At 37.5% G+C, this 14,554-nt stretch overlaps 1 protein-coding gene across 5 annotated transcripts in view; it reads right to left on the bottom strand.

Moving 5' to 3' along the window:
- LOC306882603 (calcium-activated potassium channel subunit alpha-1a) overlaps positions 1 to 14,554 on the bottom strand; it is a 210,135-nt gene that overhangs the window by 78,874 nt on the left and 116,707 nt on the right. For all 5 annotated transcript variants that reach the window (XM_079437328.1, XM_079437326.1, XM_079437327.1 and 2 more), the window contains exons 4-5: positions 4,479 to 4,572; positions 4,157 to 4,268 (exon numbers count right to left, since the gene is read on the bottom strand). In XM_079437328.1, coding sequence (XP_079293454.1) covers positions 4,157 to 4,268; positions 4,479 to 4,572 — 206 coding nt within the window. The remainder of the gene's footprint in view (positions 1 to 4,156; positions 4,269 to 4,478; positions 4,573 to 14,554) is intronic.

Below are 14,554 nucleotides of genomic sequence, written 5' to 3'. Positions count from 1 at the left end.
TAGCCCAACCCACTGGAGAAGAGAGACAGATAAGTAGGCTTTAGAAGGTTTGATGCTGAATATTATTTATTTAATAACAAGCTAGTGTAAAAACAAGAAGCTGTCTCCTTCCAAAGAACCAGTGTTAATTTCGTTAACGAAGAGGACAACGAAAAATATTCGTTAACGAACTTTTTTTCTGTGACTAAGATGAGAAGTTGACGAGATAAAATTAATATCTGATGATAAAAACTATGACGAAATGTATGCGCGTCTTCGTTAACGAGACGAGACGGGACTAAAATGTTATTTGAGGACTACCGGACATTCAAAATACATCCTATAGGCTAAGTTGACTGTCTTGTCTTTTAAAATGTGCGTCCCTGTCTCTGGATCGCAATCAGATGAGGGGCGTTTGTATATCTCACAGTATGGCAGCCGCAGTGGGCGGATACGCTACCAAAACGCAAACTAGCGATCTGAAACAATGGCCTCAGCAACTGAATGGTTATAGGGATAGGGTGACCAGACATCCCGTTTTTCCCAGGAGTCACAATTCGTTGTTGATTAACTTAAAGTTAGTGAAGGCGCGATAGGCGGAATCACTCTGATAGAAGTGCTCCACTTTCTCAGTTCTCACACAGCGCGCGATCAGTTCTCAGTTCTCACAATATTGCGCAATTGCGCTGTGCCCACTGTTTGTGTTAGTTTTGAGCCTAAGATGCTTTATTTTTCAGTTATGCACTTTATTTGGTTTCTGCTCTTTTGTTTAATAAATATTCTTTTTTTATTAAAGTGGACGCGCCTTTTGTGTTTATTAAGAGTAAAAGCTTTAAGTCTATTCGTGTCTCAGCCGCGAAGCTGAGCTCTTATGTTCAGCCTCGCTCTGTGCGAGCTGCGCAGAGCGGCTGAAATGATAGTGTCTGACAGTTATACTTATAACATATGACAAAAATAATTTTCTAAATTATGTTGCACATTCCTCAAAAGTTCTTGTGATATCACTAGTTGACAACATAGTACTGTTTTCAGAAATCACAGGCTATGATATTGCGCAGGTGCACGTGATGCACCGCTGTCAGAGACGACAGACTCGTGTGTCAGACTCATTTCAGTGCAAAATAATTAGGTCAAAAACGATTTAATATACTGCAAATAGCCTATTAGTTTTTTATGTTTATTTATAATTAATTTAGGCAGACAACAAGGCTACGAAGTACTGAGCACAGTGCGTATCTAATTAATGTAACGTACGTTTTTTTTTCTCCACAACGTCATTTTTAGTCGATTTTTAGTCGAAAGTTTCAGGACTTCAGTCGACCAAGATTTTCTTTGGTTGATTACAGCCCTAGATATTTATGAGTAACACATACTTTAAAAGTATGGTTTAATTCAGTGCTATACTGCGTAAAATCAAAGTATTGCCAAGTAAGCTTGGACTAAGAAAAAAACACTCAAACTTTTACTGGCCAAGCTTAAGTTACTTCATTTCTTTGTTAAATTTAGGGAAGTAGACTTTACTCAATTCTATACGTGAAATTAAATATAATTGTGTAATATTTACACAATTATATTTCTTTTATGAATGTTAAGTTCAGTTAAGTAAGTTTGGCTTAGGGTTACTTGCTTGTAATTATGCATAATTTATTGTTATTATAATATTAAGTATTAAGGCTGTACGATATTGGAAAAAAAACATTGCGATAATTTTTCTTTCTGCAATATATATTGCCATATGAAAATAAAAAAAGACTTGAACAGCTCTATTTGGAAAAAAATCATTGATTGGGTTGATTTTGGAGGTGAATAAATCAGCATAGAAAATAAACAAATAAAAAAATAGATAAATATAATAGAAAAATAATACAAATGAAATAAACAATGCTTTATATTCTTCAGGTAAGTGTAACAGTATTCAGGTACAGAAATTGAATAATCAAATGTAAAATAACACTGCATAGTCTTCACTGTATAAATTAAATCTAATAAATCTGTGTTAAAGCTACAAAAGTGATTTTTTTCCCTATGTGTTGTGTTTTTGATTAACATTCATGACACAGAAAGCCTCAGAAACATTAAACTGCTGTGAACCAATATACTATCCATTTACTTTCTCAATTGTTTACCTTCACCTAAGCCATTAGCATCTGTGTTTACAAGAATAGCCTACTTGCAGAGACATACATTTTGACAGTTTCGAGCGTATGTGTCATTTCAGACACAAATAGACACGGAGATGAACGGAACGTGTCTCGGAACATCTGCGCACAGTGTCTACACTGGACGCGAGCAGTGCGGCGTGACGCAACAAAATACAATAGAACCCTACTGTAATCAGTTATGCTGTCTACAGTGGATACGGCACGCACGCGAGTAAATCCCTTGCTCTTTTTATGACGTACTGAAAGTTCATGTGACTTGTAACGGTTACTTTGTCGCATCCAGTGTAGACAGCCTGTAGCTGTTGTGGCGCGGGGCAGAAAACGATCAGTAAAAATATAACAATCAGTATACTAAACATTGCACATCCTGCGATGTGACTATAGCGGCTGCGCACATCGCGATATGGATGCTGAAACGATATATTGTGCAGCCCTAGTAAGTATATGTAACATTTGTAACAAGGACACCTTAAAATAAAGTGTTACCCAAAAGTCTAACTAAACCTAAACTTTTGAATGGTGGTGTACAATATACCGTATAGTGCCTTTAAAGCACAGCACAATTAAGATTTACATCTTACCCAAATCTCTGTTATTTTCATCATTACATTACATCATTACATCAATTATGTTTCACCACTCAACCAACTGGTTTGATCAGCTAGACTAAAGTCAAGACTGAAAGTCGAATTTCTTCTGACTAAAATTCTACATCCTGTAATGTTTTAATCATGATGCTTCTCTGAGGTGAGTCACCACTCAGTAGACGACAATGCCCGAAATTATGGACATCTGTGAAATTAAGGAAAACACTCTGATTACAAAATTGGTCTGTCTCCAAGCCATTATACTCCTAATGGTTTGACGCTTTTAACGAGTTTAGTTGAAACTTTCTCAGCATTTGTACTGCACAGGAAAGTGAGTGATTGTTTACATATGCCGCTCAGCCAAACAGCTGTTATTAGGCGGGTGTTGAGAGCAGCTTTTATTTGATTTTCATTTACTGGCTTGGTAGGGAGGAACACCACTAAAATTACAGATTTTTTAATGAACTGCTGCTTTTCTAATGCATTATTCAAACAGCACCATGGCAGAAGATGACAGTTTTCTAAAGCCGACTACTGTAGTGCTAAATTATTAACTAGTGGTTTTTGATGTGTTTAAGGAAGGACGGAATTCTTTTTACAGTTGTTTTGGAAAGCACTAATGACACAGGTGGTGTAACGGTTATGAACAATTGTGTTTACATTAACTGTACATACTGTAGGCTAAAGCGGACCTCCTTTCCTTTGGCAACAGGATGTTTTAAACTCCAGTCGTGTCTCACCTGTCGCTCAACCCAGCTTTGACAAAAACACGTTCTGATGGGAAATCATTACCATCAGCCCTTTGCCAAATCTCACCCTTCTGTAACATCCCAAACCAGTCTAGTTTAGACACTGTAAGTAAAACTTAAAAAGCTGGTTTGGGCTGGTTTATGTTTATCAGTGTGTCTCCTGCAAGGTTAAGAAACCTAGTGAACACCAGCATCCAGAACCCAAAATGTGTGACCAATAAAGGGGGGGAAGTGGTGTGTGGCCAAGTTCAAGGCCTGTTCAAACCAAGGAAAGTAGCTATAACTATGAAGTTTTAATAACCTTTTATTAAAATATATGAGGATAGAGAAGTCCATAACTATAACGAAAACGACACTGTAGAATGACTTGGTGCAAATGGGCCTGTTTAACAATTAAAGCCTAAATCACGTTCCTGCCATCCTTCCCAGCTCTTCTTCACCTAAGACCCACTGTCATCTTTGCAGTTTGTCTAGTTCCTAAGCCGTGACATTTTGTAGCTATTCTTGGGGTTCCCGTGACAGAGAGTGACAACAAACCATGGCAGCTTGGCTTAATAATCATAAAATCTCCTGTTCAAATTTGTGGTTTGAGCTGCTCCTGTGACCGCTTCCCTGGGGTGCAGGGACTGACAGGAGGGTCAAGAGGAAAAGGGAGTGAGGAGAATGTTTGGAGACTTACCCAGCCAGCTCCTGTTCAGATACACTGACACAAACACGGGCGGTACTGTGAAGAAGTCCACCACTGAGTTCACCTCCAGCCAGAACCACAGCTTATCATTGGCTGCTATGAACTGGAAGTTGAAAAGAAAAAGAAACATACATTACACCATTTTAAAGGGGATCACATTTTAGTACGAAGAATTAACTAATTTAGATGTATGAACATTAGAATGAACAATTTCGAGTCAAACATTAAAATGTTTTCATGCCAAAACATAATAGTCAGTGTACAGAACGTGGTAAAAAGATGTTGAATATGAAAGTTAAATATATGTACTTACACGCAAGCCAAAGTAGAGTAAGAAGAACACGTTGAAAGCCATGTCAATTTGTAACGTGAAGTCTTTGTAGAAATTCTGACAGGATTCTATAGGACTATGGAGAAAGAAATTAATGTTAATTTAATTGAAAACTAATTCATTTGTTTGGCCTGAAAAAAAAAGTCACACTGTAATCTTAATGGTCCTAAAACAAGTTCAATTTTCTTCATGCAAATTATTTGTTTTCTTTTCTTCTGATTTTGAAGTGACATTTAACCTATAGGCATTTTTTGTGAGATACACCCTAAAACAAATTTAAATATGCATATATGATATACCACCCACTCATATCAAACTTGTGTTTTTTACTTTTCTGCACTATTTTTTCAGGCTTTATATTTAAATATACTAATGTATATTCACATGTAGAATACAGTATTCATTTCCATTACAATTATATTCAAACCTCACATACAATAATTTATTTGCATAGTGTTATTTGTACTTTTGGTTAATGTATACATTGGTTCTGAACCCTACAATTGAAAAAAAAAAAAATCAATCAAAACACTTTTGATGTTCATAGTGTTTTGAATCAACACATATTAAAAACAAAATAGATTATAACCACTGATCTATAACTGTTACAATTACTCACAGGAAAACACAAATTAATGTAATTGTATTATAATTATCTTGAATGAATTATAATTCATTAAAATATATATTTTTAAATATATATCTCAATGAATCATAGCAAGTGTTTTAAACCGCTCTAATATTTCTCCCTCTGATATGAGACGACAGTCACGACATCAGGAAAAGTTGACTGCATGGTTCAGGACAGTCTTAAAGTGGAAGCGAAGCAGTCAGTTAAGTTTACATTATTTAGTAAAGTGATTTCCACTTTAATTAAAAAATATATAACAAACATGATTAATGTAACCATTTTAAAGAAAAAAGGTTGTTTTGTTATAGTTTTTGGAGCAAGGGCATAGTAAAATTTTTAAAAAGATAGTAAAAATCTTAAAATACATAAAAGCATTCAATACATCTGGAATGGTTAAATCAACTGTTGAATCATTCAATTAATTAAAAGGCTGAATTTCATAACAAGCCAGAAGCGTTTGAGCTGAGGTTAATGTGGAGCTGCCCTTTCACAGACATTATCATTGATCTCATGTAGAAAGTTATTTAGAGACCAGCCCTTGAATTCACCAGGCATAAATAATACGAAAAAACTATAGACAAAACTGCTGAAATAAGGCAAAAGAAGCCCATAATGCAAGCTTAACTAGGCCTTCATGGTCAGGAAGAGCTTTCTATCAAGTTACAATTAGCCACGTCTCAAAATGCACGACCGTCAACACGTGTACACTGTGAAACACAAAGCGTCTGATCCTTCAGCTCAATGTCACTTCACACGCCGCAATTACAAGAGATCTCCTGACATGTGGCATCCATGCAGAAAGTATCCCTGCTCAGAAATCTTTAACAGCTTCCTCCTTAAGCCACCTTAAAGGGATAGTTCACCCAAAAATGAAAATTCTGTCATAATTTACTCACCCTCAAGTAGTTCCAAAACTGTATTAATTTCTTTGTTCTGCTGAACACAAAGGAAGATATTTTGAAGAAAGTTTGTAACCAGGCTGTTTTGGGGCACCATTGACTTCCATAGTAGGAAGAAAAAAATAGTATGGAAGTCAATGGTGCCCCAGAACAGCTCTGTCTCCACAATCTTCTGAATATTTTCCTTTGTGTTTAGCAGAACTAAGACATTCATACAGGTTTGGAACTACTTGAGGGCGAGTAAATGATGACAGATATAATATATATATATATATATTATTTTTTTTATCCTTTTCACCTTGAAAGAAAAAAGGGTGATCATTTGAATGGGTGAGCCATCTGATCTGAGAACTGCTAACGGAGCCTGGAGGGCGAGGAGGTGGCACACAGCAGGTCTAGGTTAATACAACAGTGACTGATTTAGGCCAAGGCACCATTTCTAAAATAAGAGTGATTTAGCACCTGCAAGGGCACCGGACAGCTAAAACCTCAGTCGGAGATCTAAAAATAGCTTTTCTGATTTAATTCCTCCCTGAGGTGCTCTCTGCATTTGCTTCTAAAAGAAGAAAACACACAAAGCAATGCCCCTGTGTTTTCTTCCTCTAAATGAAAACAGGAGGAAGTGAAAGCTCTAAGCAGGGAAGACGAGAGACTAAAATTTGCAGCGATAGTCATGGCAGAGTGTTCAAACAATCCTCTGTTCAAGCTGGAGAAATGCACAGAGGACTAGCTAGTCTTCAAAGAAGCACGCTGAATATTTTTGAGAATTTCCATCCGGTTCTAGCAAATACAAATACACACATGAAGCTAACGGCACTGCAAAGCCAGCCTCCCACATACAGAACTCAATTCGCACAAAAACGAATGACAAGATAAAGAGAGGCATGTGAATTTGAACGGCATCTCTTATCTGTTTATTGATTAAGCCCCTCCAAAAATATGTCATGCTGGACTGAGCTTTTTAAACTGCTTTCCTGCCCTCTGCAAGAACTCAGTGTGATTACCTCTGGAAAACACAGACCCCATCAAAGCTTTTCTCTCAGTGATAAGACCCTATTACTGCAAAAAGATGCAGAGTCAGAGCTGGGCAAACCTCCATCCCTATGTAAATATATGACACTGACAATGTGGCCTCCTCAGCAGAGACAGAGAGCTAGAAGAATTTTCTACTTAATGGCAGGACAGAGAAATATAGCTCAAACGATTATTCAAAAATAAATAATTGTTTTATATTAATAAACTATTTTATTTATCTTACATTTCAAATGGCATGTTTTTTTAAATAGAAACATACGTAAATGTTAAATAGCAAAATTTATTATAGAAAATATAAACCAAAATATAAATGTAGAATTAAAAAAGAAAACCTATAAACTTTTTTTGAACAACGAAACAAATCAATGAGTCAGAGCAATGAAATGTTTCCAGAATTGATTCAAATCTTCAGGTTTTGCTACTTATCAATAATAAAACTCTCCTGTCTAAATGTTTTCATAAGTAATAAGACAAAGAAAGATAAGTAGACTAATGAATTCTGTAGTATCCAAATAAAAAGCACATTCAATTTGTCATAAGCACAATTTTGCTTAATATTATAGTGCCACAGAATCACTTTGAATAGTGTGAATATTCAAAATGTAACCCACATCTGAGAGATCTTAAAGTGAGAAATCTTAAAAGATATCAAACTAAGCCATTACAGATGAAGCCTGATATTAAAACGAGTTAATATTTCATCAGCTGCTGTGATGCATTATTAGAGGTGTATATGACATTGAATCCTGACACTGAATATCAGACACAGGCATGCATCAGTCTTGGAGAACATGACCTGCCAGTGTCTCTCTTTCTCCTCCTCCTCTCTCTCTCTAAAGAACAGGCTGCTGGTGTGTGGGAGATTTTCAAAGCGTAGGGACGCTGCACTAGAATTAAACGGGGTGGATTATTCATCCCTGCAATGCAGTGCCAGGATGTTTATTTCTGTGGCTTCTCTGTGAACAGGCCATGTATTTCCCTGCCCTTTCACAGCATAGTGTCCTAAAGCTTTTCCAGGTTAATACAGCTACATAAAGCTGTATGTAGAAGTATCTATTCATCTAACCAGCTTCAAAAGTGAGTCATCTTTCTGACCTCAATGCATGAATAATTCATTAAACCATGTCTCTTTGCACCTTTATCAGTGCTCGGATTGAACATTCAGTACTTTTAGGCTCTGGCATTGCAATATGTAACTGCGCTGGAACGCTGATCACCCAAAATGTCATAAGTGGGACACAAACTAAAGGCATCCCTTGAAGGAGAGCTTCCCCTGTTGTTGCCCTACATATTTCTTGCTTCATTGTTCAGCCCTAAAAAAAGACTTTATGGTCTAGGGGGAAAAGTACAGACTGTTCCCATTAAAAATATGACAATGAAACTACAATGTTAAGAAGTTTTTAACAAAACTATTTTCACTTGATCTTCACGTAAATGTACTGAACTAGAGCAAGAATGTTCCATCCCCTTGCAAAACTCACCTTCATGATGCTATGAATAAAGGTGACTTGACGTGACTATGAGTGCAAGGACATTAATTGGTGCCTAAGCCCATTGCTGTAGGTGGTTTCTAGAATGATTTGGGAGGTTGATACAGTGTTGTTAGGTGGTTTTATAGTGTTGATACTGTAGATAGCTGCTAAGATGCTAGGAGCTGTTCATAGGTCCAACAATATTTGTGGCACACAATGCCAAGTTTTAAGTATAAGCACCCCTCTAAGCAATAAGTTATATGATTTGAGGTATCGTTCAATTTTGACACACAAATAGAGAGGGACGAGTTTTGTGCTAAAGTTTAAATGGACAGTTTACCCAAAAAAAACAAATTCTGTCATTACTTACCCTCATGTTGTTCCAAACCCATAAGACCTTCGTTCATCTTCAGAACACAAATTTAGATATTTTTGATGAAATCCGAGAGCTCTCTGACCCTCCATAGACAGCAACGCAACTGACGCGTTCAAGAAATTTAGTAAGGACATCGTTAAAATAGTCCATGTGACATCGGTGGCTCAATCGTAATTTTACGAGATTACTTTTTGTGCGCAAAGAAAACTAAAATAATGACTTTATTCAACAATTTCTTCTCTTCCGTCTTCATCCCACGTTCACAAGAGTATCATGACGTAAGAGTGTGGTGCTGCTGACGCAAGAGGTGGTGTTCTTAGTTCATCGTCTGAATATTCTGGTTCAAATAAAGTAAGGCTGGGCAAAAAATTGCAAGTCATCCTCTCTGTCGAAATCTTCAGACATGTTTATGAGGACTGTTTTAGTACAGTATACATCTTCCTCTGCTTGTAAACAAGGCGCAGCGCAGAACACTGTTTCCTGCGTCAGTAGCACCACATGCATGTGTCGCACCGAAGACTGAAACAGAAGAGAAGAAATTGTTAAAGTCATTATTTTGTTTTCTTTGTGCACAAAGTATTCTTGTAGCTTCATAACATTACGGTTGAACCACTGATGTCACATGGACATAGATATTAATGATGTCCTTACTACCTTTCTGGGCCTTGAAAGTGGTAATTGTGCAGCTGTCTATGCAGGATCAGAAAACTTGTTTTTCATCAAAAGTTTACGCTCAAAAAAAAAAAAAGAAAAGATGAATGACTGTTTTGGGTTTGGAACAACTATTGCCTTAATACTCTTGTCCCTAAATATACAATTGAGCAACAATAAAAGTGAAGCTTGCTGTTACAAATTCCGCAAATAATGCAAGGGCAACATGCAAAGACATTGTGTTATACAGTATGGTTCAATACAACTGTCTTCTTTCAACACAGTCATGCAACAAAACACTCCGTGTCTCAAATGAAGAGGCTTTTCACTCCTCAACTACGGATCAATTCGACCAAAAGAAATAGTGTCCTGAAAAGTGACTCCTTACACAAAAGGAGGATTATCCAGAGAAACTCAGTGGAGGGTGGTTGTTGGCCACTAGAGTGAGCTGTGCATCCACAGTGTTGAGTGAAATGCCCCCCTAAAAGCCAGACGTGTGCACTGAGGCGATGAAAAAAGACCCCCCTCCACTCCTGTCTGCAATTGCTGCTTTCACCCTTCATCAAATTTTGAGCTACCTTAGGGAGTAACCATCCACTCAGAATCACTCAAAATGTCCCACTTTAGATGTCTACTGATGGCTTTTTTAACGGACAATTACGTTGTCTATTTGAGAGATGCATTCAATGTACCGTTGTTCCCTGTCTACATGTGTGAGAGGCCAAATCAAGAGAAAGACGTGTGGTTTGTTCCAGACATTCTTGAACAGTTGTGATAATTAGCAGCATAAAAGAGTCATAAGAGTCGTCAGCGGATGATCCATTATCAAGACCATTAACGCTGGAGTCACGCGGTACGGCAGGTCAACTTAGGAGCTTGCGAGGGTGAGAACCTGTGTGTCGGTTGCATACATCTCTCTCTGGTGAGGACAGCAACAGCGGAGGTTTCAGCTGCCAGGACTTCAGGCGGTAACTCTAGAGTCAAACGTGATGTAGATCATTAAGAGCACATCACAGCACCCACTGCCGCTGTCACAACCTGATCTGGAACTGAACCGGGTGGGAAAGACACAGACCACTAACAAAACACTCACATACACATGCCCCACCGAGTTCAAGCCTTCTATCTATACCAGGGGTCTTCAACGGGGGTCTTGGGTATTAATACAATAATATTGGATTGTAGTCATAAAAGCAGCATAAAGCCGCCTTTCCACTGCACACGAAATTTGTACACGATTGTCAAATTTCTCTCCCTTGTGGCAGTCGCACAGAACTTTCAAACTGGTCGTGCAGCAATAATTAATGTATGAATGCATCGTCACGAATCATGATCCCCAAAATAAAAACATAAAATGTTTTATGGGGCTTATCAACGTAAGTAATGATTTAATAATTATAAAATAATTATTTCTGCCATACTTATTCTAAAGCACCATTTTACAGAAATAATGTTTAAAGAATAATGTTAAAGTGAACAAAATATTGGTAATTGGCACTTTTTTGCATTTAAATTCTGACTGCTAACACTGAAAATGATGCATGTTTTTCGAGGGTATCGGTTGATTTCTTGATTGCCGTTTTGACAGTGTCTGCTTGCATATTTTAATCATATTTGGTAGTTCTCTTTAATGTATTTGTCCCGATTTGATCCATGGGAAATTTATCTAGCATTATATTTATATTATTTTGTCAACATTATTTCGTTATAAGGAGTTAAAAATGGCTCTTATCAACCTTGATTTACATTCTACCACGTTATTTTGACAGTTAAAGTTTTGGGCGGGTTTGTGTGAGCTTTTGGGCTGGAAAATCGTCCATCCAATCTGGCAACGGTAGCAGATTTTTTACCACCGCAGTGGTAATGGACGAACTACCGCTGGTGGCGTGGTGTTGTGTATATTTATATATATAATTCTGAAATGCAAAACTAAATAAATGAGTAATAAAAAAATAAAATAAATCAATCAATCATCTATTAACAAACGTGCTTGTTTATTTTAGCACTTCTATCAGTGAACACTCCGCCTGCAAAACACTAAAATAAATATCAAAGAAATAATACAATTAAATGGTAAAGTAGCCTTAAATAAGAAAGTTAAATACACCCTGTCTACTTCATGCGAGCGGCAAGGCGAGGCGAGAACCCATTATAATCAGTGATGCTGTCTACACTAGATGCGGCGCGATACGACACAACACGACACATCCCTCACAGTAAACTGCCTCACCCTATTTATGATGTAGTAATTTTAGAACTATTCATTTAATTTTAGTTTTTGAATATTCGTATGATTAATGGATATTAGATCAAAACGTTCAACTTATACCTTATTAACGATACCTCATTAACGACATGTCCAGCAAGCATTAAAACCAGTGTGTTTTAACAATTCAGATTATTCCCGTGGCCACAGTAATACCGAATTGATTAGGTCATTTTTAGCATAGGTAATTTTATCATAGGTCAATTTTAACATAGGTAACGCAATCTTTGGCATATAGTTTCAGACTTGAAAATCACATAGCACCAGACAGAATATTTCTTTATAAATCAAAGTTTATTTGCTACTCTACAACACTACTAAGCTAAAATAACACAAAACAGAATACGTACACACACAAACACAAACATTGCAGGCAATGAACTTGAAAGCTTAAACTAGCACTCTTTTGCCAGTTACTGAACCTTCCTGAGGGAGTTTCAAGCAGAGAACTTGACTATCTTTATTCTAAAGATTACTTCATCCAGTTTCCAGCAGAATTATGGAGAATTGTTTGATTACTTGCTTTAAGTTGAGTCTGACAGCTGATCGGGTGTTTCCGCGCGGTCTCCGAGGGAACCTCCGACTGATTGGCTGCTGATGTGTCGTCGTCGCGTGATGTCACTGGGGATGCCCTCTTGCAATTGGTTGGTTTCTCTGTGACATGAAGACGCTCAAAGTTCTTCCTTGAGTTCCTTTTGCGTAGCTTCAGACTTTCAAGGGTATCTTCAGAAGTTTGACTAAGTATTGATAGTTGTTCAATGCTCGGCCAGATGTTAATGACTGAGAGCGCTTTGGCACGACTCAATGAGACGAAGCCAAGGTTTCCAAGCAGCGCACGAGCAAGCAGCAAGCAACAGCACACCAAAGTTGGGTGTCTGTCTTTATTGGGCTGATTTCAGTCTGCCCCCTTTTCTGTTTGATCCAATCAAGTGTTTCTGTAGGGCGGAGCCCCGCCCCGCACGGCTCAGTTTTCCGTGCGTAAATGAAGAATATATCCTAGCAGATCACTATAAGTGTTTTAATCATACATTATGATTAGAAAAGTCAACTTTCATCCACACCAAATTATTGCTGACGCAACTAGCTTTCATTCAAAATCAAACAACAGGTATTTCGCATACACAAAGTACATACCTTAATTTTATATACTACATGGGTTAATGCGTTGATTAACATGCTACCTTCTAAATAATCACACCAAGCATATGAAAGACATAAAATAAACACACAACCTCAATATATATTGTCTATACATATGTTGCTTTCGGTAGCAGCAACAATTATTATTTGTCCTTTTGGGAACACTTATAAAAGGTCCGATCTTCTTTGTTCTGCCAATAAGAAGAAAAGGCGCGTTTCTCTGCTGGGGAGAAACGGGAGGTCATGGGAATGTCACTCCGGATGTAGATCTGGAGATTTTCTTAGCTCGGACGTCTGTTGTAAAACCATCATCTTTGTTGATACCATCATTGAATTACTGCGTTAAACGATCAGGAGATATCAGGGAGGGTCTGTGCTGGAGCCTTTCCAGATGCCACATTCTTTGTACTGTTGATTATGGAACTTTTATTTATGGCAAACCAGTCAGGAACAACCTTGAAGGTTCTGTTCTAAATCCATTTCAGATGTTCCCTCAAATTTATCCTGGGTTTTAGAGGTCTCCTGAGATAAGGAGATTTAGTGCAGGAAATCGGCCAGCCAGTCAAATGCAGATGCTGGGAGTGGAAGTCTTAACTCCTGCTAAGGAATGTGCTGTCTTGAAATTATTTTGTGTGTTTGTCCTGGTCTACTAGGCACTACAATGCGCACACACAGACTGTATGTAAGACTTTATTCGAGATGGTACACATGCTCATTTGAGCGCTTGGCTTAAGATTTAAACTGCACGTGTTGGCTTTTTATATGCTGCGTAATGCCAACACAGCAATCTGTACCTCAGCTCAGACATCAAACTCACTGCTATATTCATAGTGATTGAGTTTCACTTATTACACAATTACTGATGTAAAAGTATGCACACACTGGCCATCACATTGAGCAAAGTCCATCTCGAAAACTGTAATACCTGGTTGCCTGGGAAACAGCTAACAGCACACCTTTCTCTAGGGAGCAGAGGGGAGAGGGGTGGCCAGCAGAGATGCTCTGCTAATGTAACCATGGAAACTGGCCTCCTTGGCTTTCATTGACAAAATAATACCGTCACACCGAGGCGGAGTCTTTAAAGTCCAACATTACAGAACAAAAACCTTGAATTATATAATGGTACCCTTAACAGTACCAATGAATGTAGGGTTCATTAATACAGTATTATTATCTATATGGGAAAATAGTACCTTAAAAACTGCCCTGCTACCATCTGTGCCTTGTACTCCTAATGATAAACTATTGGAGGTTTATGCACTGTAAAGAATTCCTGACCTGCGTATTTATCAATTTTAAGACAAATTTTTGTATTTAATGCATTCTTCAAGCTTAACCTTCAACCTGGATATCAAAATTATTGTAATAATTCAAACCAATCAACAAATTTAAACAATTTCTTTAAAGGGTTAGTTCACCAAAAAATGAAAATTATCCTATTATTTACTCACCCTCAAGGCATCCTAGGTGTATATGACTTTCTTCTTTAAGATGAATCCAATCGGAGTAATATTCAAAATTGCCCTGGCTCTTCTAAGCTCTATCATTGCAGTCAGCGGGTGTTTCTATTACACAGTCCAAAACACGT

This window comes from Barbus barbus (assembly GCF_936440315.1).
Source record: "Barbus barbus genome assembly, chromosome: 16".
Taxonomy (NCBI): Eukaryota; Metazoa; Chordata; class Actinopteri; order Cypriniformes; family Cyprinidae; genus Barbus; species Barbus barbus.
Note: the sequence above shows the minus strand (reverse complement) of the source record. Positions and strands in the feature narration are given on the sequence as shown.